The 25820-nt window shown below is 36.6% G+C and overlaps 1 protein-coding gene and 1 long non-coding RNA gene across 7 annotated transcripts in view; one reads left to right on the top strand and one right to left on the bottom strand.

The window, feature by feature from the left end:
- KIAA0319 (KIAA0319 ortholog) overlaps positions 1–24504 on the top strand; it is a 142476-nt gene extending 117972 nt beyond the window's left edge. For all 6 annotated transcript variants that reach the window (XM_016431747.2, XM_016431748.2, XM_056823509.1 and 3 more), the window contains 5 exons: positions 4341–4483; positions 5664–5786; positions 8112–8202; positions 18032–18123; positions 20656–24504. In XM_016431747.2, the coding sequence (XP_016287233.1) occupies positions 4341–4483; positions 5664–5786; positions 8112–8202; positions 18032–18123; positions 20656–20831 (625 nt within the window). In that variant the 3' untranslated portion in view covers positions 20832–24504. The remainder of the gene's footprint in view (positions 1–4340; positions 4484–5663; positions 5787–8111; positions 8203–18031; positions 18124–20655) is intronic.
- LOC103092526 (uncharacterized) lies at positions 4746–10210 on the bottom strand. Its single transcript, XR_464979.3, has 2 exons — positions 9354–10210; positions 4746–5883 (listed from the first exon to the last, which is right to left on the bottom strand). It is a non-coding gene; the product is annotated as an uncharacterized LOC103092526 (long non-coding RNA).
- Positions 24505–25820: the final 1316 nt, after the last annotated feature.

Raw genomic sequence — 25820 nt, 5'->3', positions numbered from 1 at the left:
TATATTTTGAGGTTTATATTTGTAGTTGGTAGTTTGTCATCCATTAACCCATGAAAGGTAATGACTGTTTGCTGTATAATTCTGCATGGTAGGCCATGTTTAGCTAGGTTTGGTGGGAGAGGAGGGAAAGAACATGTGTTGTGTAGGTTCTAAAGTTTCCTTGCATAATCGACATGACTTACTAAGTTTAGACTCCTTAAGGATAACATAACCTTCCTAAAATATTTGGTATTAGTGAATGGCCATCATAAACTCCATCCATTGCCACAAACAAATCTGCATTTCTTAGTTATATTTTGATACTTCTTTGTCAGCATATTTTTGGCTGAGTTCATGTGGATGGCACCCAGGGAAGGCCTTTTGATTCCCCTGGATCTTGGCCATGTCATAGACTCTATGCAGAGGTAAAATTCTTGAATATATAATGTTTGATGATAAAATTTAAATTGTTTTTAATGTCAGCCCAGGAGTATTCTTTTCAATGTAATTTTCCAATGACCTTTCTCTAGTTTTATTTTTATTTTTTATATATTTATTTTTATTTATATATTTATATATATTTATTTTTATTAGTATCACTACCACTACTTACTAGGAGCAGCATCTCAGGATGTATTGTTTCACATCATGAATTTTCCATACAACTGAATGTTATTATCTCTTTAAATGACAAAACTTACAAAATAAAATTTAGCTCTTTTAAAATGGTTAAAATGATGATTTCATACTTCATTTTTAAAAGTCTTATTGACATATCTTGTTTTTGGATTAGAAACATTTCCAGATTACTTCCATTGTGTTAGAAACTTCTTATAACAAAGTAAAACAGTGAAGAAAAAATTAAGGATATGGTGACCTCATTTGAAAATGCATGTAACATTTTATATCTCTAGTACCCACCCTCTTCTCTATTTAAAAAAAAAAAAAGAAAAAATTAACCAAAATCTATTTTCTCTTCCTTTTGCATCCCATTCCCCAGGGGGGAAATGAGTTTCTTGTAATAAGTATAGCATAGTCATGCAAAAGAAATTCCCTCAGTGGCCATGTTGTTATAATTAAAATGATCTCTAGTGACTGAATTTTGGGTAAGAATGTAAGCTTCTTGATTATATCAGGCCTGGTTAGGCCAGAATCCTAACCAATAAAGTGATAGAGGTCTCAATGGTTGTTTCAAAAACCAGGGATGGGACTTTTGCTGGGCTAGGCAATCTAATAGATTTTTAGGATCTCCTATTTCAGTCCCTCCCTTGATGATCCCAAGACATCTTTAACTGGTGATGGCTAATTAAGAGGTGGTCCATCAATTTATCCACCCCTCCTCTTACCTACATCCCAGGAAACACAGGAAAAGAACCTTTAGTCCCTTCAATTGTTAAACAAATTCTGATAAAAGGGGAAGATATGCCTTTGAGTTCCCAAGGACAAAGAAAATGCAAAAAGTAGCAGACTAGATGGTATCTCTGACTCAGATCCCAGACAGAAGAATACACAACAATTCCTCCAATTAAACAGGAATTAATATAGTAGACAAAAAATAAATTCTCACAATGTAAAACTATATTTTTCATGTACCTCATCTACCCTATATTTGTTATCTTTCTGTGATGGATAGCATGTGTCATCATTGGTCCTCTAGAATCCTGAATGATTGATTATAGTTCTTACAGCTTTCAAAATTGTTTGTTTTTACAGTGTTCTTATTATTGTATAAAATTTTCTCCAGTTTCATTATTTATTCGTTTATAAAAGTTCTCAAAATTGTTCATTTTTATAGAATCAGTCTTATTCAATAAATTGTTCTTTAGTTTCTGCTCACTTCAGTCTGCATCAACTCATAGTTTTTTCTATGTTTTTTGAAATCATTCATTTGTTCATTTCTTATAGCACAATAGTGATCCTTCACATTCATATATCACAACTTATTTAACCATTGCTCAATTGATAGACACCCCTTTGGTTTCCAGGTTTTGTTTTTGACATCACAAAAGTTGCTGCTAAAAATATTTTGTACATAAAAGATTTTTCCCTTTTTGGTCTCTTGGGCATTGACCCAGCAGTGCTTCATATCTGGGGTAATGGGCACACACTTCCTAAACATAGAATATGGGAGACAGAGTGCTTTTTTCTGGATGACTCAGTACTATGAATTTGATTATCAGTAAGGGTATTATGTTGTAACATAGAGATGCCTTGGAGTCTCATAAACTATATATCTCTTTTTCACCTGACACTCAATTATCTCTCAAATATAATTCTTCTGCCATTCAGTAGTTCATCATAATTCATCGTTATTTTCTCTTCTTTTAGTGCATCATTCTATTGGCTGTCAATACTTGCTCCTTCTGTCAGGTTCTCCTCCATTCTGACTTGCTTCATCTCATTTCCCATAAGCCCCCCCCCCAAAATGATGAACAAGCATTTTACAATGGTATTTTAAAAAAGAATGCATAGCCTCCAAAGAACTCTCTGATGAATGAAAAAGCAAGTGCCACAATAATATCTCCAATGACTTGTAACAAATATGCTGACTTTTTCACATCTGTTTGATTGCTCAGAGACCTTTAAAGTCTTTAAAGTTTTTTTCCTGTTTGGGGGAAGCATTCTAAATAGTTGAGACTGTTGGATAAATGATCTCCAGAAAAAATGTGTGTAGTGTATGTATATCCATAAAACATTCACATACAAAACATTTGTGTTCTTGCATCCAAGAACCCCAATTATTTTTGTATTGATGATTAATTTTTGTACTTTTAAATAATTTTTTTTTTGCTTTTTATATCCTCTTCACATCCTCCTCCCCTTTTTCCTTACTCCCAGTGAGGCATTCCTTTATAGCAAAGAATTTTTTTAGAAAATAAGATAAAAAGTTTAGCAAAACCAATAAATACATTGAAAAAAATCTGACATTATATGCAATATTTTACATTCGTAAACTCCCTCATTCATCTTTCTATTCTCACTCCTTTACAAAGAGTGAATTGTCTTCTAATATTTATTCTTTGGGGCCAAGATTGCTCTTTGTAATTTTGTAACATTAAATTTTTTTTGAACCCTTACCTTCCATTTTGGAATTGATACTCTGTTTTAGTTCCAAGGCAGAAGAGTGGTCAGGGTTAGGCAATGGGGGTTAAATGACTTGCTCAGGGTCATACTGCTAAGAAGTATATGAGGCCATATTTGAACCCCAAACTTCCAGTTTCTAGGCCTGGCTCTCTTTTCACTGAGCCACCTACATGCCCCAAGATTAATTTTTAAATTTTTTTTGGTAGTTATTCTTTCCATTACTGTATTGTAGCCATTATATATATTGTTTTCAAGTTTCTGATCATTTTACTTTTCATTAGTTCACGTAAATCTTTCCATATTTCTCCATGTTTTTAAGTTACTGTTTCTTACAGCATAATAATATTCCATTGCATTCATGTAGTGCAGTTCATTTCACCATTCCCTATTCAATGGCATTTTCTTTGTTTCCAGGTCTTGGGTATATGGAATCTTTCTTTTTTGTCAGTGATCTCTTCAGCATGTATCTATGCCAGCATAAGCCTGTCTCCCTTTCTGTCTTCAAATATGTGTCTATATTATATTTGGATAGGTAGATATAGACACATCTGATATAGATGTGTGTTTATATAAACAAAGAGTTATAGCAGTAGAATCTCTGAGTTAAAGGGTTGTGGACATTTGCATAATTCCAAACTTCTTTCCAAAATGGTTGTACTAATTCACAGCTCCACTCACAATGCATAAGTATAGCCACCTTTCCACATGTAACTGTTTTTATTTACCAATTTTTACTAATTACATGCAATAACAAAATTTCCACAGAAATTTTTTAAAGTTATATGATCAAATTTTTCTCCCTCCTTCCCTCTCCTTCCCCGTCCTGGTGCTGGCAGTTGATTCAATCTGGGTGTAACTGTTTTTAAATAAAATATGTGACATGAATAAAATACCAAACTTCTCAGGGCTTTGTTCATGTAAATGAATTTGAGTATTGATTGGGAAGGAATATGGTCTGTAAAACAGCAAAGTTTTAAAACTCATTCTTTTTCCCCCCAAACCCTCACCTTCTGTCTAAGAATCAATACTATGCATTGGTTCCAAGGCAGAAGAGTGGAAAGGGCTAGGCATTGGGACTAGCCCAGGGTCACACAGCTAGATTTGAGTCCAGAGTTGAACCCAGAACCTGCTGTCTCTAGGATTGGCTGTCAGTCCCCTGAGGCACCTAGCTGCCCCCCCCCAAAAAAACCCCTCTAACTTACAAAGTCTATTGATAAGTTCAAGGGAAAAGATGATTTGTCTGACAGCGAGAATTGTTCTCCTTGTCTCCTGTACAGCACCGTGATCACATTCTATATGCAGGGTGGCCAGCCTCCCCGAGTCATCCAGGGTGCTAAGGTGGCCCACACTTTGCGTGCTCAGCTCTTAAAGGAAAAGGAAGACTTCTTACTTTTTAAGGTCCTGCGAATAGACACAGAAGGTATGTCTTATATGTGAACATTATTTTTCTTCCTTGTGGTGTCAAACTTTCCAACCACAGACACTCTTCAACAGGAAGAAGATGGTTGTAAGCAAAAGTTTATAAGATGTTAAGCACTGATTTTGCATCATATTTTCTGGCAAGTTTCTAAACAGCCTAACAAGGGGATACAAGACTGAGGTGTGCCAAGCCTATATCTCTGAGGGAGGCTGGAACAGACCACTTAAGATGTATCGGTTTTTAAAGCCACCCCTGCAGAAAGTTATCATCATTAGTTTTATTTTTGATTAGGAGGGATAGTGGCAGATACAAATAAACACAGCTGTCAGGAAATAAGATAATGTGTTTTTATGTCAACTGTACTTTATGCCATTAGAACCAAGAGCATTGTAGTAGTTCACAGTTAAAGGTCTTATAGAATCTAGAAGTCTCTGCGTGATTCTTACTTGCATTTAAAACAAATCATAGGTGCTCTCATGTGACTGCTTTCTAGGCACAAAATGGACTGAGATTTAATTTAATTCAATTCAGCAAATATTTATATAAGTACTAATTATGTTTGTAGGCACTGTGTAAAGGAAACAATAACAAAAATGAAACTATCCTTGCCTTCAAGGAACTTGCCTTCTACTGGTGCATGCATTTCTAGCTATATTGGTATTTGTCTCATCAGTAGATGTCTTAACCAACCTCCAAGACAAGTAACATTCCTAGGATCACCTTGTTCTTTGAATGTAGTACATAGTATGAGAAGATAGCACTTGGTACTGGGAGAGCAACAGGACACAATAATATGACTTTTAATCATACGATTCCATTTTTTTCTGACGTAAACCCATGTGTGAGCTTTTTCAGTGGTAATGTTTAACACCCTTTCTCTGTTGTTTGGTAAAATATAAGCTCCATGAAGGCAGAGATTTTTCCGTTTTTGGCATTGTATACGCAGCACCTAGCAGAGTGCCTTGCACATGATAGGTGCTTAATAGACATATTTGTTAGTTGATTATTCTCGGTTGAAATAGTCGAGTTAAGGGCATACTTTCAGCATCACAGGCCATGCTAGAAACATATCAAATGAGTATGTATTTAAGGGTCACTGTAGCAGGGTGCAACAGCAGTAAAATAGAAGACTTTTTGCCCTTGAGGGACTCAAGATCTATTTCTCCCATTCTGCCTGCAGTTTGCCATTTGGAATGTTCTGGCCATGGCCACTGTGATCCCATTACGAAGAGCTGCATCTGCTACCAGTTGTGGATGGAAAACTTGATCCAGCGCTACCTCAGTGATGGAGAAAGCAACTGCGGTACGTTCAGATGGAGGAGCTTCGAGGCCAATAGTTATAGTTTCCTCTTGGGAAATAGTCTTCTGGATTTGCAGATGAAGTCATTTCTTTCCCCAGCCTGAAGTAAAGTGAGAAAACAACCCTCTGAATCCAGTTAGAACTTTCTAATACACCTCAGTGGTTTGAAAAGTACTTCCTGGGGTTTGCTTTGTTTCTAAAACACATAGAGCTCACTTACATCTTGCCACTGCTAACAGATATCTTGACACAGTTTCTGAACTGGCTGTTGTCCCCCAGGACTTGTGGCACTGGGACCTTAACCATAATTTGCTTCTGAGATCTAAGTGGAAAAACCCAAATACCCAAGACCATCACTAATCCCTCCCATTCCACCCTTCCCAAGGCAGTTCTGCCTGGGAATTGTTCTGGAACCCAGTCTCTAGTCTCTTGTCTCCTACTCTCTAGCCTTGAGACAAGAAAAGAAGACCTTGAAGGAGAGTGAAAAAGTACAGTCACATTCCTTTTGTTGATCTGCCAGCTACAGGACTTTAACACTATCCAGGGCGCTAAGGGAAATGAAGCTTGCTACTGAGAATGAAGTGGAAGTGTTGTTCATTGGAGGCACAAAATGGGCTGAAAAAGAGAATGGCTTCAAGTTTTAGCAGAGAATCTGACCTGAGTATTGGGTAATATCTGGCCTTTTAGTGGATGTGTAGTGTAGTTGAAAGGACACTAGTCAGACAATTTGGAACCTAGTCCTAGCTCTGCCATTTATTAATTTCATGACCCAAAACAAAACCCTTCATATCCCTGAGTCTCAGCTTCTTCATCTGTAAAATGGATATGTGATGACCCCTGCCTTGTCTATCTGTACCATATTTGCATTTACACCCTCAAAATGCCTTTTATTGGATAGGGGATGGGGGTGGGAAATATGAGTTGGATTAAAGTCTCTGCTAGAATTCCTAACCATACTAATATTTTGTGTTTTTGTGAAATGTTGAGTCTTTTCCCCTCTCTCATTTTTGCTAATGGTCAGTTATTTACTTTGGCAGAAAAGATGCCATCACAGGTTACTGTTATTTCCATGAAATAACTCCCCTTGGTTTTGTGGGTGACATTTAAACAGGCAACTTCAAAAGTGAACCATTGCCTTGGTTTAGACTGACCCAACCTGCCAGTCTAACAGAATGATCTCAGCTGAGTTGCATGCTAGGATCAGAATGAGAAGTCAGTTTACACTACCAAACCCAGCTGTGAATGGTGTACAGCAGAACAGACCAGTGGGCCAGGGAGGAAATGAGCTTAAAGTAATTGGGCGAATCTATACCTCAGAAAGTAAATTTGGAGATCAGATAAAAATAGATGGGCACAATGTTGGAACCAGCTCAAACTGAGTCATAGAGTTGATTGTTTAATTTTCAGGTAAGCATTTATTTACACCTTGATAATCAGCAAGATACACATCAGGGTCTGATTTATTGTTTCTTGGATTGTCTAAACAAAAGAAAGTGATGCTTAAAATACTAATAAGGTAGATTAAATTTAAAAACGTGATCTGCATTTCTGGAAAACTCACAGTTAAACATTTACCAGCATATCACAGGGTTAGAGGGGATGAGATACAGGAAAGAAATTGGTATTTTAAATTCCCAAAATGTATTCCTATATGACCCTGCTAAAATATTAAGACGGTTGAGAGGAAGGTGAGTTGAATTCGTTTCTTGTGTAGTGAAGGTAGAACATGTTTGGGGCCTTTGGGGTTCCTCTGTACAGTTTCTTTATGCCTGGAGCTTTCTGCCTAAAGGAAACTGCAGATGATGTGCACAGATGTGGAAGGAAGGTGAATGGGGTAGATTGTTTGGCTTGATGTTAAGTGTACCATGCTATGAACAGTCAAGAAAACCATATTTTTCTTTCAGCTAGACCCAATAGTTTTTGTAGGACCCCAAGGACTTATCTCAAATGGATGTAAATGTTTCTAGACAGGACAACTTTTGAAATTTTTTATGGTTTTGGTACAGATATTCTCTGTGAGATACATGGTGGTATAACCTATCAGTAGAAGTAAACATCTTCAGGAATCACTGCTGAATTTTAGTCATTTTGGAGTCCTCTGGTCTGCTTGGCACAAGAAACCTTAGCATATGGACAGAGCAGCTTGTGTGACCTCAAGTTGTCCTCAGATTTGTATGCCACCTTGATGGTCCTGTATGCATCAGGCAAGATGGCATCAGTAGCACAAGTCTGTACTTGTAGAGCTTTAAAAATATTTATGAAGTGTAAAATAGCATATATCAAGTGGTTCTGCAAATTTCCCCAAATCTTGGTTTTCTTGTGTTGCAGAATGGAGTATTTTCTATGTGACCCTGCTGGCTTTGACTCTGATCATAATAATGATGGTTTTCATTTGGCTTTGCATCTGCTGCTGCAAGAGGTACCTGGCTGTTTTTTTTTTTCAATTTTTTAGTAAAACCCTTACCTTCCATTTTTAGAATCAATACCATGTATTAGTTCAAGGCAGAAGAGTGGTAAGGGCTAGGCAATGGGGGTTAAGTGACTTGCCCAGGATCACACAGCTGGGAAGTGTCTGAGGTCAGATTTGAACCTAGGACCTCCCATCTCTAGGCCTGACTCTCAATCCACTGAGCCACCCAGCTGCCCCCATTGTTTATTTTTAATAAATAAAAGACCTATTGAATGTGAGATGACAGGCTTGGAACTTGTAAACTTCTAAATTGCTTGAGAAAGGAGGCATGATAAAATACTTTATAAGCTACACTCTTTAAGGTATTATAACAAATTAACCCTATGTCCCCCACACATAAAACTGTCCTTACAAAGACTTTGTACCTTACAGGAGGCTAGCTAAGTTACTCTGGATCAGGGGTATTTAACCTGAGGTCCATAAAATTATATTTTAAAAAACATTCTAAAAACGATTTCAATATAATTGGTTTCCTTTGTATATTTAGAAAACTACTCTGAGAATTGGTGTGCAGCTTTCACCAGAGTCCCAAATGGGTCATAACACCAAAAATAAGAACACTTGTTCTAGATCAAATCCTATTTTCTCTTTATTGGTCGTCCCTCCCTACTGCCTTCCCCAAACCCTCCACTTCCCTTGACACTGTTTAAGCCTTTGTTAACTAAAATATTCTGTAGGGTAGTGTGCTAGAGATCATTATGGATTGAAGGTTTTGATTGTTTTTGTTGCATCTGATAAAAAATCTAGCTTAACATGAATTCTTTGTTTTTTTAATTTTTTTTAATTTGAAGAATTTTATTTAATTAATTAATTTAGAATATTTCTCCATGGCTACATGAATCATGTTCTTTCCCTCCCCTCCTTCCACCCCCCTCCCATAGCCAATGTGCCATTCCAATGGCTTTTACATGTGTCATTGATCAAGATCTATTTCCATATTATTAATATTTGCACTAGGGTGATTGTTTAGAGGCTGCATACTCAGTCATATCCCCATCAACCCATATAATCAGGCAGTTAACATGAACTCTTTGAATAAAGCTAAAGTTTTAATAGAGATTCCTTAGACCAGAAAAACCATGCTTAATGTTTTGTTTTACCTTGTGTCCTGTTCTCTGGAGCTGCCGCCTGGGAAGCTCCTGAGGTTGTCATGACAGCAGGCTAATTTCAGAATTCTTTGCCAGGCCTATTGTGAGGAGAATCTTCACAAGATGACTCTAAATGCCCCGAGAAAAGAGAGTGTGCCCATATGAGACAATCTAAGTGTTTGTGCCTAAAATGAAAGGCTTTTCTTTGATGAAATTTTTTTTTTTTAAATTGTGCTGCTACAAAGGTGGCAGCAAAACAAGTGTGGAACCAGTCTATATCATACCACTATATAATTTTGAGCCAAATTATGACTAGGCTTTTCTACTTTCTGAAACAAAACCGGTACAAGAAGATCAGAACAGAGTCACTCAGCCAAGGGCTCAATACAAGTCAAGTGCTCCCTGAGCTGGATCCCACAAGCACCTGCTGAGATGGTTGCCATGTTATGGATTGTTTTGAAAATGCTTCGACTCTGTGTTATTCATGTTGATCAGAAAAAATTGAAGTTAGTGTTTTGTTCTTATAGTAGGAAGCAACATGATATGAAAGTGTACTTTGTTCCGATTTAGCTTAAAATTTGCCTGGTTTAAATGCGAATTCCTAAACGAATTCCCTAAAACGTAGGAAGAGCCAAATGAAGCAATTCATTTGCTGTGTAGGTTCTGAAAAGAATGACTGTGACCAGTTAAGCTTATTGATTAACTATAGTTCTTATCCTCGAGCTGTCTTCCCAGTTCCTTCCTGTTCATTAGTTACTGCAATGAACATTTATTAGGTGACTCTTATGGGCTAAGCTGTCAGGCTGAAAAGTTGAAAAGCCTATAGTCTCCCCATCAAGGAACTTATAATCTAGTAGAAATAAAACAGGTACACAAACCCTATAATAGACAATAGAATATGTTTATATACATAGATAGTATATGTTCTATTGAGAGCAAAGACCTTGTCTGAATTGATTTTGTACCTCCCTCAATATCTAACCAATCAAAGTAGATGAATGATAAATGGTGGTTGAATGAATAGATGGATGGATGGATTGATTGACAAAAATGCTATTTAATTCATTGTGCTGAATTTAATAAGAATTTATTTAAGCACCTTGTTGGCATCAGGTATTCATAGATTTTTTAAAAATATGCAGTCCTTGCTCTTAAGGTGCTTACGTTCTACTTGATGGTGGAAAGGATGTAACATGTATAAAAATAAGTACAATACAAAGAAGAATATGATGGGAATAAAGGAGAGACCCAGATAATGTCTCTGAGAATGTTTGAGGAAGGAGAGATGACTTTTGGGTGAATAGATCAAGGAGGTCTTCAAAGAGAGAAGGTGATGACTCACTTAAAACTTAAAGGAGATAAACATTCTGAGGCAGAGATGAGGAGAGATTTTCATTAGTGCCTTAGATAAAAGCATAGAGGACATGCTTATCAAATTTGCAAATGACAAAAGCTACAAGGAATAGTTAATGTACTAGATGACAGATTCAGATTCCAGAAAGAACTTGACAGGTTAGAATATTAGGCAGATTCTTATGAGATGAAATTTAATAACAGATATGAAGTCTTATCTTTGAGTTTAAAAAAATCTACTTCACAAGTATAATGATGGGAGATGTGTGGATAAACAGTGATTTTTTTTTAAACCTTCAGTACTATATCAACGTAAGGTATTATTTTTATTATTAAGCCCAATTTTCCCATGGAGGCAAAGACTCATCAAAAAAAATTTTTTTCCTTTATTTTATTCCAGTAACAAATTTATACATGTTTTCCATGGTTATGTGATTCATGTTCTTTCCCTCCCCTCTTCCTTGCCCCCTCCCAGAGCTGACAAGCAGTTCCACTGGGTTATACATATATTATCAAGCAAAACATATTTACATATTATTCATTTTGGTAAAAGAATAATCTTTCAAAACCAAAACCCCAAATCATACCCATGTAAACAAGTGATAAATCATATGCTTTCTTCTGTCTTCTGACTCCAACAGTTCTTTCTCTAGAGGTGGATAGCATTCTTTTTCATAAGTCCCTCAGAATTGTCTTGGATCATCAGATTGCTGTTAGAAACAAAATCTATCATCCTACAATGTTTCAGTTACTGTGTATAATATTCTCCTGGTTTGGCTTATTTCACTCTGCATCTATTCACGTAGCTCTCTCCAGCTCTTTCTGAAATCATCCAGCTTATTTCTTAGAGCACAATAGTATTCCATTACCATCATATGCCACAGTTTGTTTAGCCATTCCCTAATTTTTCGCCAACACAAAAAGTGCAATTATAAATATTTTTGTACTAACAGGTCCATCCCCATTTTTAAATCTCTTTTGGGTACAAAACTAGTAGTGGTATTGCTGGATCAAAAGGCAGGCATTCTTTTAAAGCCCTTTGGACATGATTCCAAATTGCCAAAGGCTCATCTTTTAAAAAAATTTGAATGTTTTTTTCAGTTATGAAAACTTTTATTTTCTCTCTCCTGTGTCCTAAAAATAGATAATTATAGTGATAGGTTATAATTTCTAATCTTAAAAGAAAAACAAACTCATAACAAATTACCAGTCAAACAAAACAAATTACTACCTTAGTCCTGTCCAAATATGTGTGCCTCTGGTATTGATTTGAAGACAAAAGATAAGAGTTGGGGCAAAAAAGGAAAAGAAAATATATGTAAAATATTGTTGTTAGGGGCAGCTGGGTAGCTCAGTGGATTGAGAACCAGGCCTAGAGATGGGAGGTCCTAGGTTCAAATCTGGCCTCAGCCACTTCCTAGCTGTGTGACCCTGGGCAAGTCACTTGACCCCCCTAGCCCTTACCACTCTTCTGCCTTGGAGCCAATATTGGCTCTAAGATGGAAGGTAAGGGTTTAAAAAAAAAATATATATATATATATATAGTTGTTACTTGTAATTGGGAATTAAATATTAAATTAAGTATAACCCCCTCCCCCCCCAACCCAAATATATATGTCTCATTCTACATATTACCTCAACACCTCTGTCATGAACAGGCTTTGTTCTTCATCAGTGGCGACACCTCTGGCGTCATAGTTGATCATTATATTGATCAGAATCTGTAAGTGTTTCAGAATTATTGGTTTTTATCATCCTAGTGCTTTAATATAAGTTGTTCTAGCTCATTTCATTCTGTATAAGTCCGTATAGGTCTTTCCAAGTCATCCTTTTATTGTTTTTTTTTATGGTACAATATTATTCTATTAATTTCTATACCATTTTTTAGCCTTTCCCCAATTGAAGCACCCCTTGGTTTTTAGTTCTTTGCTACTATAAAAGTGCTGTGATAAAGACATGTACATAAACATAATACATGTTCTTACATGAAGTATCTCTCATGCTTTGATCTATTTATGATGTAGACCCAGTAGTGGTTAGTCATTTTAGGACTTAGCTGCCTGAATTTGCATTTTTCTAATTTTCTAATTATTAGTAATTGGCCAATTTTTTAAAAATATGGCTACAAATGATTTGGATTTCTTCTCTTGAGAATTTCTTGTTCTTAATCTTTGATCATTTATCAATAGAAGAACATCTCCTACACCTCTGAATCAGTTTTGAATATATTTTAGAGATGAGACCTTTTATCAAAGAAGCTTGCTGCATGTAATTTTTTCTTTCCAGTTAAGTATTTCCCATTTAATCTTAGCTGCTTTGGATTTGTTTGTGAAAAGCCTTGATTTGATGTAATCAAAATTTCTCATTTTATTTTCTGTGAACCTTTGGTTGATCATAGATTTTCCCTCTATCTACAGATCTGAAAGGTAATTTCTTCTTTGTGCCTTTAATTTGTTTAGGATGTGACTCAACTGGTTAAACTAGCCAGTGGGTTTGGATTTTGCAAAGTAGGAAAGAGAGCCTGGGCATTTTATTCCCTCACGGGGGCTTATCAGAAAAGGGGCAGCCCCAGAGCTCCTGATGGTGGATTTTTCAGATGATGCCAGTGTTCCCACTGGGCTGATTATCCCTAGGGGTGAGGGCCTGGACCTTTTGTCTAAGGCTTAGACCCTTGGGTTAAGGCTTGCACCCTGCTCAGAGATCTTTTGTATCTAAGTCATGTATCCATTTGGAGCTTATCACATTACATGATGTGAGGTTCTGCTCTGAAGGTAATTTCTGCTACATTCTATCTAGTTTTCTCAGTAGTTTTTGTCATAATGAGTCCTTGCACCAGTTTCTTGGTTTATCAAATACTAGATTTACTAGGTTTGTTAACTTTTGATGTTGTATGTCTAATTTGTTCCATGTTAGACATCATCAAATCGTTTTTGATGATTATTGTTTTGAGATCTGGTTCTGTTAGACCTCTTCCTTCTTCCCTTTCCCCCCAGCATTTCTTTTGAGATTCTTGATCTTTTATTCTTCTGGCTGACTTTTGTTATTACTTTTTTCAAGATGTATAAAGTAATCCTTTTGTTCTTTGATATCACATTGCATAAGTCAATTATTTTATGTAGTATTATATTTTTATTAAGTTGGCTCATCCTATTCATGAGCAGTCGATATTTCTCCACTTACTTGGGTCCCTTGTTATTTCCAGAAGTGTTTAGTTATATTCATATAATTCCTATTTATATCTTGTATATTCTCAAGTATTTTACATTTCAAAGTTGTCTTAAATGGATTTTCTTTTTCTTTCTTTTCTTGGTAAATTTTATTGTTAATATATAGAACTGCTAATGACTTATGTGAATTTATTTTATATCTTTCAATTTTGCCTTAGTCATTTGTTTCGGTTAAATTTTTAATTAATTTCTAGCATTGAATAAGTATAATCATACTTTCAAAAAATAAAAAAAATGTGCCTCTCTTTTTATTATCTTTTTTAAATTTACAAGTTAGATCTAGGATTATGTTAAATACTAGTGGTGACTGGACATTCTTGCTTTACCCCTTATCTTATTAGAAAGGCTTCTGTTGTTTAGCTTTTCATTTTTTTTTTTTTAGATTTTTTTTAGATTTTCAATTGAGTCTGATTCTTCATGACCCTATTTGAGGGTTGTTTTTTTTTTTGGCAAAGAAACTGTAATGGTTTGTCATTTCCTTTTCTAACTCATTTAACAGAGGAGGAAACTGAGGCAAATAAGATTAAGTGACTTGCTCTGGGTCACATGACTAATAAATTTCTGAGGTTGGATTTTAACTCAGGTCTTCTTAATGCTGGCCTGGTACTCTATCCAATGTGCCACCTCGCTGCCCTTTATCTTTGGTACCTTTCAGCAAAATGTAGTTTCCCTTTTTTGTCTGTTTTTGCTATTGCTTTGTCTAAAATCATAATTGTAATTTCTCTTTTAAAATTCAGCTGAAGAATAACAAATTTTGCTGCAGCCCTTATTTTAACTCTCTCTGATGAACCTTTTATGTTTCAAGTGTTTTTTCTTGTCAATAACATTGTTGGGTTTTATTTTCTAATCTATTCTGTTCTTCCAATTTATGGATGTATCTCATTCACAGTTACAGCTATTGATTGTTTTATTTCCCTTCATTCTATTCTCATATACCTTTTCTTTTCTTCTTTCTTTATCATAGCTGTTAATTCTCTTTCTAGGCTATTTTTCAGTGCTCCATTTCTTTTCCTCTATTGTCTTAATTTCATTTGTAATATTATTTGTTATTTCAAATATAATATTTTTGAAGTTTATTTCTTCTAGAAATTCTAGTTGATCTTTAAGGATTTTCTTCTAGGTATCTTGGAGTTCTTATCATCTGAGTTTCTGGCTTGGGAACTCTTGGCATCAGAATGTTCTTTGTTTACTCATTCTTGGGTATTGGAGTGATCATGCTTGGGTCTTGCTCCTCATCTAGGGCCCAAGTCTCAGATCCCTTCCTCTGAGTATCAGAATCAGAGAGACCTTGTTGGGATTCTGTTCCTTGCCTGGAGAACAAGTATCAGATTGCAAGTGACTGTGTTAAAAGTCTTTTCTTTATCCTGGGGGTAGATTCGAAAGTCCTTCCACCTAAAGGTAACAGGATCTTAGTGACAGAGCCATGCCTGTGTGTGATGGTTGAGGGACCTGAGTCATGCAATTGGGGGTATTTGAGCTATACTGTTTCCTTCCACTCCTTCATCTTATTTGGCCTTAAAAGAGACCCATCTTTTAAAATACATTTTTAAAATGATTTTTCAGACACTGTAGGAAAATTTAGAAATTTGTCAAACACTAGGCTAAGTAGGTTTATTTGCTTTGTATGTTATCTACCTAATCTGTGTTAACTGGCCTATTTTAAAACCAGTATCTAATTGTTTTGATGATTACTGTTTTGTAGTGTAATTTGAGACTTAGAACTAGTAGGTCCCCTTCCCACTTTTTTCCCCAATGATTTTCCTTGATGTTTTTGATCTTATGCCAGGTGTATTTTATTATTATTCTAGCTCTATCCAGTAATTCTTTGGCAGTTTGATTGGTATGGCACTGATTAAATAAATTGATTTCGGGAATTTTGTATTTTTATTTTATTCTACCCCATTAGGAATGAATATATCTCCAATTATTTAGGTCAGTCTTTATTGCATAAAGTATTTGATAGTTGTATTCCTATAAGCTCCTGTGTTTTGGTAGGTAGACTTACTCAATATTGTATCATTATTTTAAATGGAAAATGAAATTTCTTTGTCTCTTCTTGGTGGATTATATCTATAATCCAGCTCTAATGGCCTATTTAATGTTCTTCATACCTGATGTTACATCTCTTGTCCTCCATGCCTGGCATACTCTTTTTTTTCCCCCTCTTTACTTCCAATTCTTATTATCTCTGGTTTCCTTCAAGGTTACATGTAAGCACCATCCACCTTCTTTCTGCAAGAGGTCTTTCCCCAGCCTCCCACCTACCTCCCAGATGCCTTATTCTCTAAGACTACCTGTAAACTAATTTGAATTTATTTTAAATATACATTTTGTCTCCCTTATAAGAATGTCAGCTTCTTGGGAGCAGAAGCTTTTATTTTAGGCTTTGTATTCTTATACTTAGCACAATGCATGGCATAGAATAGACACTTTTAAAAATGCTATTGAATGATTAATTCCAAACTTCCAAGGTCCTTCTCCAGAATTCTGTCTTTATATACCTTACATGCCATTAATCTGCTTTATTGAGTGGGTTGGGGGAAGAAAGTCATCCAAGAAACTTTTTAAAAAGAAGTCTCACAAAAATCTTAACTTCCTCTCACTTTAATCTTGATTCCCACACTGCCCTCCAAAATCTTGCTTTCTTTGTTTAATTACATCCTCCCCCCTCCAACTTTCTCTTTTGGTTAGTACTAACTCTTCTACCCCAAAACATGATGAAGTCTCTTTTATGCTGAAAATGTATTTACTTGACTTAGATACCCCACTTCAGTCTACTTTCTAATTCTCTCCTACCTGGGGCCATATTTCTTAAGCAAGTGAGCCATATTCAATATTCCTTTACTGTTTCTTCATTAAATCTCTGAAATCTGTTTTCCATCTTCACCTTCACTACTGAAACTGCATTGTTGGGGCCTCAATGACCACCAGATTCTCCAGCCTAGATTCTAGAAGTACACAGGCCCTACTCTAACATAATAGGTTATCCTCTGCCTCACTGCCTTAAAATTAGGGGTGTTGGCTGCTGCTGACCCCCTAAGTATTCCTCATGGTGGCAGTTCCTTTGCTTCTAATTTCTAGGTTTTTCACTCCTTTGATTCAAAAAGGAGAAGGGTCATCCAATAGGTCAAGGTTACCATATCCTAGTGCCCTGCTCCAAGCCTCTAGAATCTGTCCTTCCTCTGAGACCTGTCCAAAGGTTCATTACATAGATAAATGTGAGATGTTATTAAAAAATGGGAGTTACATTTTAAAGATAAGACATCTTAAAGTCTAGCCACATATTTTGAAATAGCCTTTATTTATTTATTTTTTAAAACCCTTACCTTCCATCTTGGAGTCAATACTGTGTATTGGCTCCAAGGCAGAAGAGTGGTAAGGGCTAGGCAATGGGGGTCAAGTGACTTGCCCAGGGTCACACAGCTAGGAAGTGGCTGAGGCCAGATTTGAACCTAGGACCTCCCATCTCTAGGCCTGGTTCTCAGTCCACTGAGCTACCCAGCTGCCCCCTGAAATAGCCTTTATTATCTTAGAGAGTTTCCCTTTCTGGGAGCCAATATGGTGGGGTAAACCAGAAAACTTTACTCTCATCATAACTGGTTCATAGAGGAAAAAACAAGTATACTTGGTGGGATATAGAATCCTAATTACCCTACTCAGTGAGATATAGAATTCTATCTTACCCTGCAGGATGACAAGGGAAGAGGGAGGTAATTGAAGGAAGAGGGTTGTGTGTGTGTGTGTGTGTGTGTGTGTGTGTGTGTGTGTGACAAAAAGCAAAACACTGGTGAGGAGTAGAGTGAAAGGGAATAGAGCAGGATCTAAAGGGGATAATATGATGAAGGGCATGAACTCATCCATAAAATGGAAGCAGATAGCAGAGTAGTTTAAAAACCAGAATTCAAAAAAAAAAAAAACCAGAATTCTACTATATGTTGTTTACAAGAAACACATTTGAGGCAAGGTGACACACATAGATTAAAGGTAAAAGGCTAGAGCAGAATTGACTATGCATCATCTAAAGTAAACAAAGCAGGAGAAGCAATCATGATACCCAAGAGTTTACCTTTTTGATAATCTTATTTGTGCTTATTATTTTTTTCCTTTCAGACAGAAAAGGACTAAAATAAGAAAAAAAACAAAATACACCATCCTGGATAATATTGATGACCAAGAAAGAGTGGAGCTAAGACCTAAATTTGGTAAGACATTTAGCAAGATGATTTTATACTATCAACACATGATTTAATTCAGACATTTGTCCTAGAGTTCTATTGGGTGAAATTGAGAGCAACATATCCCTGTCAGGAGACTTGGTTGATGTCAGTTCCATCAATGGCTTATTGTGTGACACTGCCAGAATTATGCCCCTTTGGGCATCTGGAGAGAATAACATTATTCAAGGCTAGTGGGGAAAAGGAAATTAAGATCTTGTAAAATTTAATTAAGAGTTGGTGAAAGACTATGAGAATATTTGGGGGAAAAATACTAAAAAAATTTTTGTGGGGATCTGCATTGTATGGAATTTCTCACAATAAATCATAAGCATAAACAAAATATAAGAAAAAGAAGACCAATTTTCCTTGAATACTAGATCACAGAAGTAAATGCAATTCAAAACATTCATTTTTCATGAATTTGGAACTTGATGGATAAGTGCAAGTACCAGGAATGTCAATCCCCCCAAATTAACCCTTTGTTAATGCCTCACGTTTCCCTGAGTTGTCCTGTTCCTCAGCCCAGACCCAAGCTGAACCCAAGATGTGCTGTGAGCTTAGCATAACAACAATCCTTTGCACTGAAACACTAAGTGTGAACTTTGGTGATGCCAATGTCCTACTCTCAAAACCACCAAACCGGCTGAAACTAACCAGCCTGAATGGTCCCTGAGTATGAATAAACTCCAACTTGCACCTTCAGGAACCACATCCAGGTCATGAAGCCCTGATGAGAATAGACTCTTTGAAGTTGGGCAAACTCTATCTTGACCATTGTTAAAGCTATACCCCACTTGTTCTTTGTCTTGTCACAACTACATGTGTCAAGGCTTCACCTTAAATTGCCTTGAGCTTGGTCCTAAACCAAACCAACACAGCTATTATGCCTCTCTTTCCCTTCTCTGGGGAAATTTTTATTTATAATCTTTTGTGGACTGTTACTTTATTTTCTAAAGAAAGGTAATATTCTGATTCCTTTCTGAAAAAATTTTCCTCATTGTTGCCCATGCCTATTATATGGTAGAGCAAATGTTGGACTTGAAGACAGAAGCCCTGGATTCAAATTCTGTCTAACATTTACTGTGCCACTTTGAGTACTTCATGAACCTCAACTTTCTGTTTTGTAAAATGAGAGAATTATATTAAAATGAACTCCAACGTCCCTTCCAGTCCTTAAATACTATGAATCATGTCAGTGCTTTAGAATGAACAAACACACTTCAAAAATCCTACCATGTCCTTGTTAGTAGTTATTATTCATTTAAATACAAAATCAAGGATTTGTTTCTTCATGGTACATTTAAACCCAGGCAGCTTTTATTTTTAAATCATCCCATACCTATTTTGGGGCAGCTAAGTAGTGTAGTGGATAGAGTGCTGGGCTCAAGAGTTAGGAAAACTACTCTTCCTGAGTTCAAATCTGGTCTCAGATACTTATTAGTTGTGTGAACCTAGGCAAGTCACTTAACCCCTTTGCCTTAGTTTCCTCATCTATAAAATGAGCTGGAGAAGGAAATGGCAAACCACTCCAGTATTATTGCCAAGAAAACCCCAAAAGGTGTTAACCTAAAGTCAGACATGATGGAAAAACAACTGAGCAAATAGATTGTATCTCCAGCACCAAATATAGTGCTTTATACTTAGCAAATTCTTAATAAATGCATTTTATCAATCCATCCATCCTCCCATTCCAAAGTAGTTATTTATGGCTCTTCTTTAGTTCTTATGCCCTGCCACTAAGTCTGTCCTTCCTTCACAATGTCTTTTGGATCTGTTTCTTTCCACCCTAGTTCAATCTCATCACCTTATACCTGAGCTATTGCAATAGTCTCTCCCCCCCCCCTTTAAAAAAAAAAAAAACAAACCTTTTTGGAACCCAGGATTTCCCATCTCTAGCCCTGGCTCTCTATTCACTAAATCTACTTAGCTGTCCCACAATAGTGTCTTAATTGATCTCCATAACTCTAGGCTCTCCCACTTTATATTTCCTGCCCCCCAACCCCCTATACATCATGACCAGATAAATCTTCCTAAAACATTCCCTCAATTACCAGATCTTCAGTGGTTCCCTGCTGCCCACAGGTTAAAATTCAAACTTCTTAGCCTGGCACAGAAGACTTACAAGTTGACTATGACCAACTTATCCAGCTTTATTTGAAACTTCTCCTATACACAAAATTTCACCCCAAGAACCCTGCGGTATACACCTAGAATCACAGCACTTTAAAAGTTGAAATCACACTGTCCAAGTAGAATAACATTGCCCAATTATCTTACCCATTAGAAATCGCATTGTTCAATCCCCCCATTTTATAAATTATATTAAAACTGGATAAAATGCATTACTTAAATAGTATTCTATATTAATTATATAATAATATACTTTTTTAGTATGGGTATCAAAGTATTTCTTTTTAAACTGAAAATAATGCCCAAAGTTTCTTCACTTCAAATGACAGAGAACTAAGGGTAAAATATAGAATTTCTGCCCCAATACTTTTGTTTGCTCATCTTTAGGAATTAAACATCGAAGCGTAGACCAGAACTCCAGTCTGATGGTATCGGAGTCGGAATTTGAAAGTGACCAAGATACGATCTTTAGCCGAGAGGTTGGAATGGACAATTCAAAGAACTCTATGTTTGGATCCATCAAAAATGGAATTACTTTCAGTTATTGCTCCAAGGACAGATAGTTAAGTTGTTTTCAAGTGGGAGGAAATACTGAGTTGCCACAGAAGGAATGAGTTGAGACTTCTACCTTTTTTTTTCCCCAAAATCAAAATCTTCTTATAGAATAGGAAACAGAGAAAAGTTTGTCCATCATAATTCAGAGGTGGTTAGAACAGAAAAAAAGATACTAGCACATTTACCTTCTCCTACATTGTGCTAAGTAATAGAGTCCCATGTTTTAAAGACTTCTTGGCTGAAGACTGACACCAAAAATCACTACTTAGCTTGATTATTAATGGAAAGAGGTATAACATTAAGTTTTAAGTTATATACAATTTGTGCTTTACATTTAGTTTTCCATCATTAAAAGAAGCTCTGTATAAAGCTGGTACAATAGTGTTTTAAGGCTTTATATAAAACAGCCCATATTTAAATAAAGCTTACTTACTATGTGATTACAGGCTCCATCTTCAGAAGTAGAGCTTTTTTAAGTTAAGTAAAAACAAGGATTGTAAAGCAGACTTTCTCTCCCCCACGCCCCCCACCCAATTTTGAGTTTTCCAATATGGTCTCAGGGTAGCTAGCACACACTAGATTTGATTGTCATGCCAAAAGCAGACTGAGACATTACCCTCTCGGAGAACTTCCAGGCCCTATGTGGAAGCAACATTCCTCCTGATCCAACCACTTATGTTTTTATGTGCCCCTAAATTATTTTTGAGGTCTGGTTAATAATAGAAATAAGGCAAATGCTACTGAATAGAGATGAGGAATGGAAAGGGAGATGGAATTTAAGGTCTTACTGATTGGAAATTAGAATGTTGCAATTTAGGGAGGAAAAGGTATAGCTGTTTTAGATCTTGAGACAATTTCTGTTATTCATTCCCTATATAATTTCTCCACTTTAACTGAGCCATTTAAAAAATCATCTCAAAAAAGCTGCAGTTGCTCTAATCGAAAATACATTCCTAAGTGTATTTCTGAGGTAGGTTTTAAAAAACCATCAAACACCTTTTGTTAGCCTATACCACTCTAAAATGTTTAAATATACTTTTAAAGGGAGAGAGTAGAACTATGTATTTTCTGAGTTTGGTTTTAGAGAATTTGGTGGCTTACTGGAGGTAGAAGAATGATTAGGCTCTCTTGTCCAGTTTCCTCACCATTTAGCACCAGATTTTCTTAAATGGCTTATTTTGTGGCAAGTCAGTGAACTCCCTAACACAAATGGTTTTAGAAGTGGAGTTATTTTGGAAGGAGGGGTCAGATTATAGGACTATTGACTTAGAGTTATCCAAAAGAGAAATGGGTTGCTTTGGGATCCTCTTTGTAGGAACTGTTGTTAAGATATGGATGAGTTGGATCAGATAACCTCAGAGACCCCTTTCCAATACTAGGATTCTGGGATTGTGGACTTGGCTATCTAATGATGTGCTTTAAAATTTCATACAAAAAGGGCCCTTAGGTAGCCCAATGGATAGAGAGCCAGGCCTGGAGTTGGGAGAACTTGAATGCAGATATTTCCTAGCTATATGTCCTGGGTAAGTCACTTAACCCCAGTTGCCTAGCCTTTACCACAATTCTGCCTTAGAATCAGAATTAGAAACTAATACTTGGTATTGATTCTATGACAGAAAGTATGGGTTTGAGGGAAAAAAAATCATACAAAATACCTTTTTGAGAGTCATAGCTAAAATTTCTTTGGGAATAGGGGAAAAGGGGAAAACCACCTCAAATAATTTGATCCTTGCCAACACCTACTTATATTGGATTTAATTGTATTAAATCAAGTTGACGGAATCACTGTTCTGTTTTCACATAATTACCCACACTGAGGACAAATTATTAGGGTTGTCCCAGTTAGTATTTTTTTTAAAGAACTAGGCTAGAGGGTTGGGCCCATTACAAATGAAAACCATTTTGTAGGCTCAAGCATGCCTGCATTGTAAGGGGCACTGTATTAATATCTCTTTACTGTACCATGTGGGAAGGACTGGACCTGCCTTGGGTTAATGAAAGCATAAATGTAGTAGTTAAACTATCAGAGTTCAAGAGAGGAAATGTCATTATAGCAGGCAGATGAGAAAAATAGGCCCGCATCTTCTCTTTCTAATATTCATGTGAACAGAATATTCCTAATTGCTTTATTTTGCTGTTGAATGGGAGAGTAATAATGAGGCTGTAATTGAAAACACAAGTCCCCAATTGCACATCTGCTTTTCAGAAAAATTGCCAATTAAAAATCAGGCAGGATCTGATGGGAGCATGTGCTGCTTCAGCCGCTTAGACTCAATGCTGACCCCTAAGTAGGCGGGTAAAGCTAGATTCAAATTAATTCAATAAACATTTATTAAGTACTTACCATGTCCAAGGCCCTGTGCTAAGCTCTGGGGATATAAAAGCAAAGCGTGAAAAATCTGGTCCCCTGCCCTTTTGCTTATCTCTACTAGAGGATAAAAAAAAGTGAAAAACAAGGTAAGATATTTGGGGACATACCTGGCATAACAAGAATGAATCAATAGGCTATTGTGAATGTGGGGAAACAGGATACAATGAATGCTCTGTTACTAGTTATGTTCATTTCTATGATTGAAGAAAGATGACTATTGAGTTTAGAAGGAGATTCTGAGCAGCTTACAAATTTGCCTGCTACTAAGCCGCCATCTTGGCACCCAAGATGACTGTTGGGAATTGGTAGACAAGGTCTGGTTGGATATTTCATGGGATGACCTTGAAATCCTACTCCCAAAATTGAATTAAAAAAGCATTAACTTAGAGGCATTAACTAAGAGGCTAAGGAAGTTACAGTAGACAATGAGCCCTCTCTCCTGTTGGAGGCTCTTTCCTTCTTTGCCACCCTCTCTTCCATGTGCTCCAACTCCCTTCTTTGAAATCATCTCTGATCTTATTAACTGCATCTGCTCCCTCTTTTTCTCCCTTCATTCTGCCCCTGCCCTCCCCCCTCCCCCCCATTTCTTTTACGTCTTTCCTTCTCAGGTATCCAGCTTAGCTACCTTATTTCATCCTGGGAACCAAAAAAAATACCACATGAATGGTCAGATAGCAAGGAGCTTAACCACTCTATTGCCAATGTGTAAATATGTCTATGTTGGTTCACAGAACAGTAGTCAAAATGATAATTGATCTCTAAATATGAAGTGGAATGATATGTTGGATATTTTTTGTCCTTGTGTCATTTACCCTACAGTTTCATTGGCCATTAAGAATCTTTGGAAGGTAAAGACCTAAGATTTTGGATAAATACTCTGGGATGGCAGGGATTATGCACTGAACTGAACTCATAGCAGAGTAGACTCTGAGGTTCTCCTATGAAAATCTTAGTTGTAAGTCCAGCTGTAACAAAGGAACAATCAATTTTCCAATATGTCTTTATGCTGATCATAGCCCCCTCCCATGGCTGGGAATTTTGCATGTACTGAAGGCTGAAACAACCCTGGTGTATAAAAACAGAGATGTGGGAAAGGGTTATTAACCAATAGGCCAATGGTGTTGCTGCAGCAGATAGAGCCTAAGAAGTACCCTTCCCCTTGAATGTGAACCTGTTATTAAGGAGTTTGTCCCAGGAATATTTGTAGGAAAATGTGTTATTTATTTTATGCATTGACATTGTACTGCATCATTTTAAAAACATTATCAAATGTATGTGCTCATCTTAATAAAACTGTTTTCCTCATGTAACCCTGGTCATTCTTCTGAAGGGATACAAGGCCTTGGTAGATAGGACAACTAAAATGTCTTATCTGGAAAGGGCTGGTGATTAAGAAAGACTAGATTACTTAAAAGACAAATCTATGAAACTTACTCCACGGGGAGTAAATTCCATTCTTTATCTTACCCAAAGAAAGAAAAAAAGTTTTCACTCTATTCAGGATGGTAATAAATAAAAGCATGGATTTCTAAAATGGAGGTAGAATAAAAAATAATTTATGGCATAACTACTAGATTCATTTTTCTCTAGTAGTTGTGTAAAAATTAAAAATTTAATCTTTAATAATAAAAATATATTTTACAGATGTTTATTAAAGATCACTAGAAATCAAGGAATAAAGAGGATACAAAATAAAAACCATGTGCCCATGGCTGGTTAGCCATTTTCAAAATCCCCACTCACCACCATCACTGCTGATTCTACATCATGCCAAAAAAAGAGAGGAGGAGCCTCAATACCCACTCCCTTTATCCTGTCTACAGGAAGTATGTAATGACAGTGGGCTCTTGGGATATGTAGTTCTTTTTTAGGGTAACAGATTTTCAATTAAACAGTTGCTCCCTCAGGAAGTGGTGGGTTTCCCCCTCCCTGGAGGTCTTCAACCAAAGGCTGGCTGGCCACTTGTTGGGCATTCTGCATGACCTCCGATAGACTTGTGGTCCCTTCCAACTCTGAGATAACCATAAAAAGCTATAACCAACAGGATCAGATACCAGGTCCAAAGAACCATCATATTGGTCTAAGCAGACATTTCTCCTCCAAATCTGGCTTCAGTAGACTTAAATAAGATCTTAAGTGAGGTCCATTATTACACTTTTTATGAAATTCATAGATTAAGCTTTCCCAGTCAGCTCCAAAGTGGGAGAGACAGTGGCAACAGCTCTCTCATCCACCTGTACACAGGCTGGAAGAGTCTGTGGCTGGACACCCAGTGTTGTTGCTGGTTCTGTTGATTAAGAAAACCAGACTGCAACTTGCCCTGAGGTCTTCCAGAGATAAGGATCTCCCTTTAAAGTCTATCAAATTTTCCTTTTTACTCATTGATGAAGCTGGAGAGTGGGGTAGGAAAATGGGGGACAGGTAGGCTGTGAAGAGCAGCTCCTCCCCTCCAAAAGCATTTTCATGGTTTGCTCTTCAGGTTTGTTTCCCCATTTGTAAGTGTATTTCCCTGGGTGATGCTCAGTGCCACAGAACAGAAATGTTGGCAGGGGAAGTCTTCCCCAAAGGGTGGGTGGGATTTTCAAGGTTTGGAGTAGAGAACAAAATACAATGAAGGGAAAACTCA

This window comes from Monodelphis domestica, chromosome 3 (assembly GCF_027887165.1).
Source record: "Monodelphis domestica isolate mMonDom1 chromosome 3, mMonDom1.pri, whole genome shotgun sequence".
NCBI classification, from domain to species: domain Eukaryota; kingdom Metazoa; phylum Chordata; class Mammalia; order Didelphimorphia; family Didelphidae; genus Monodelphis; species Monodelphis domestica.
This window is presented reverse-complemented; position numbering and strand designations above follow the sequence as displayed.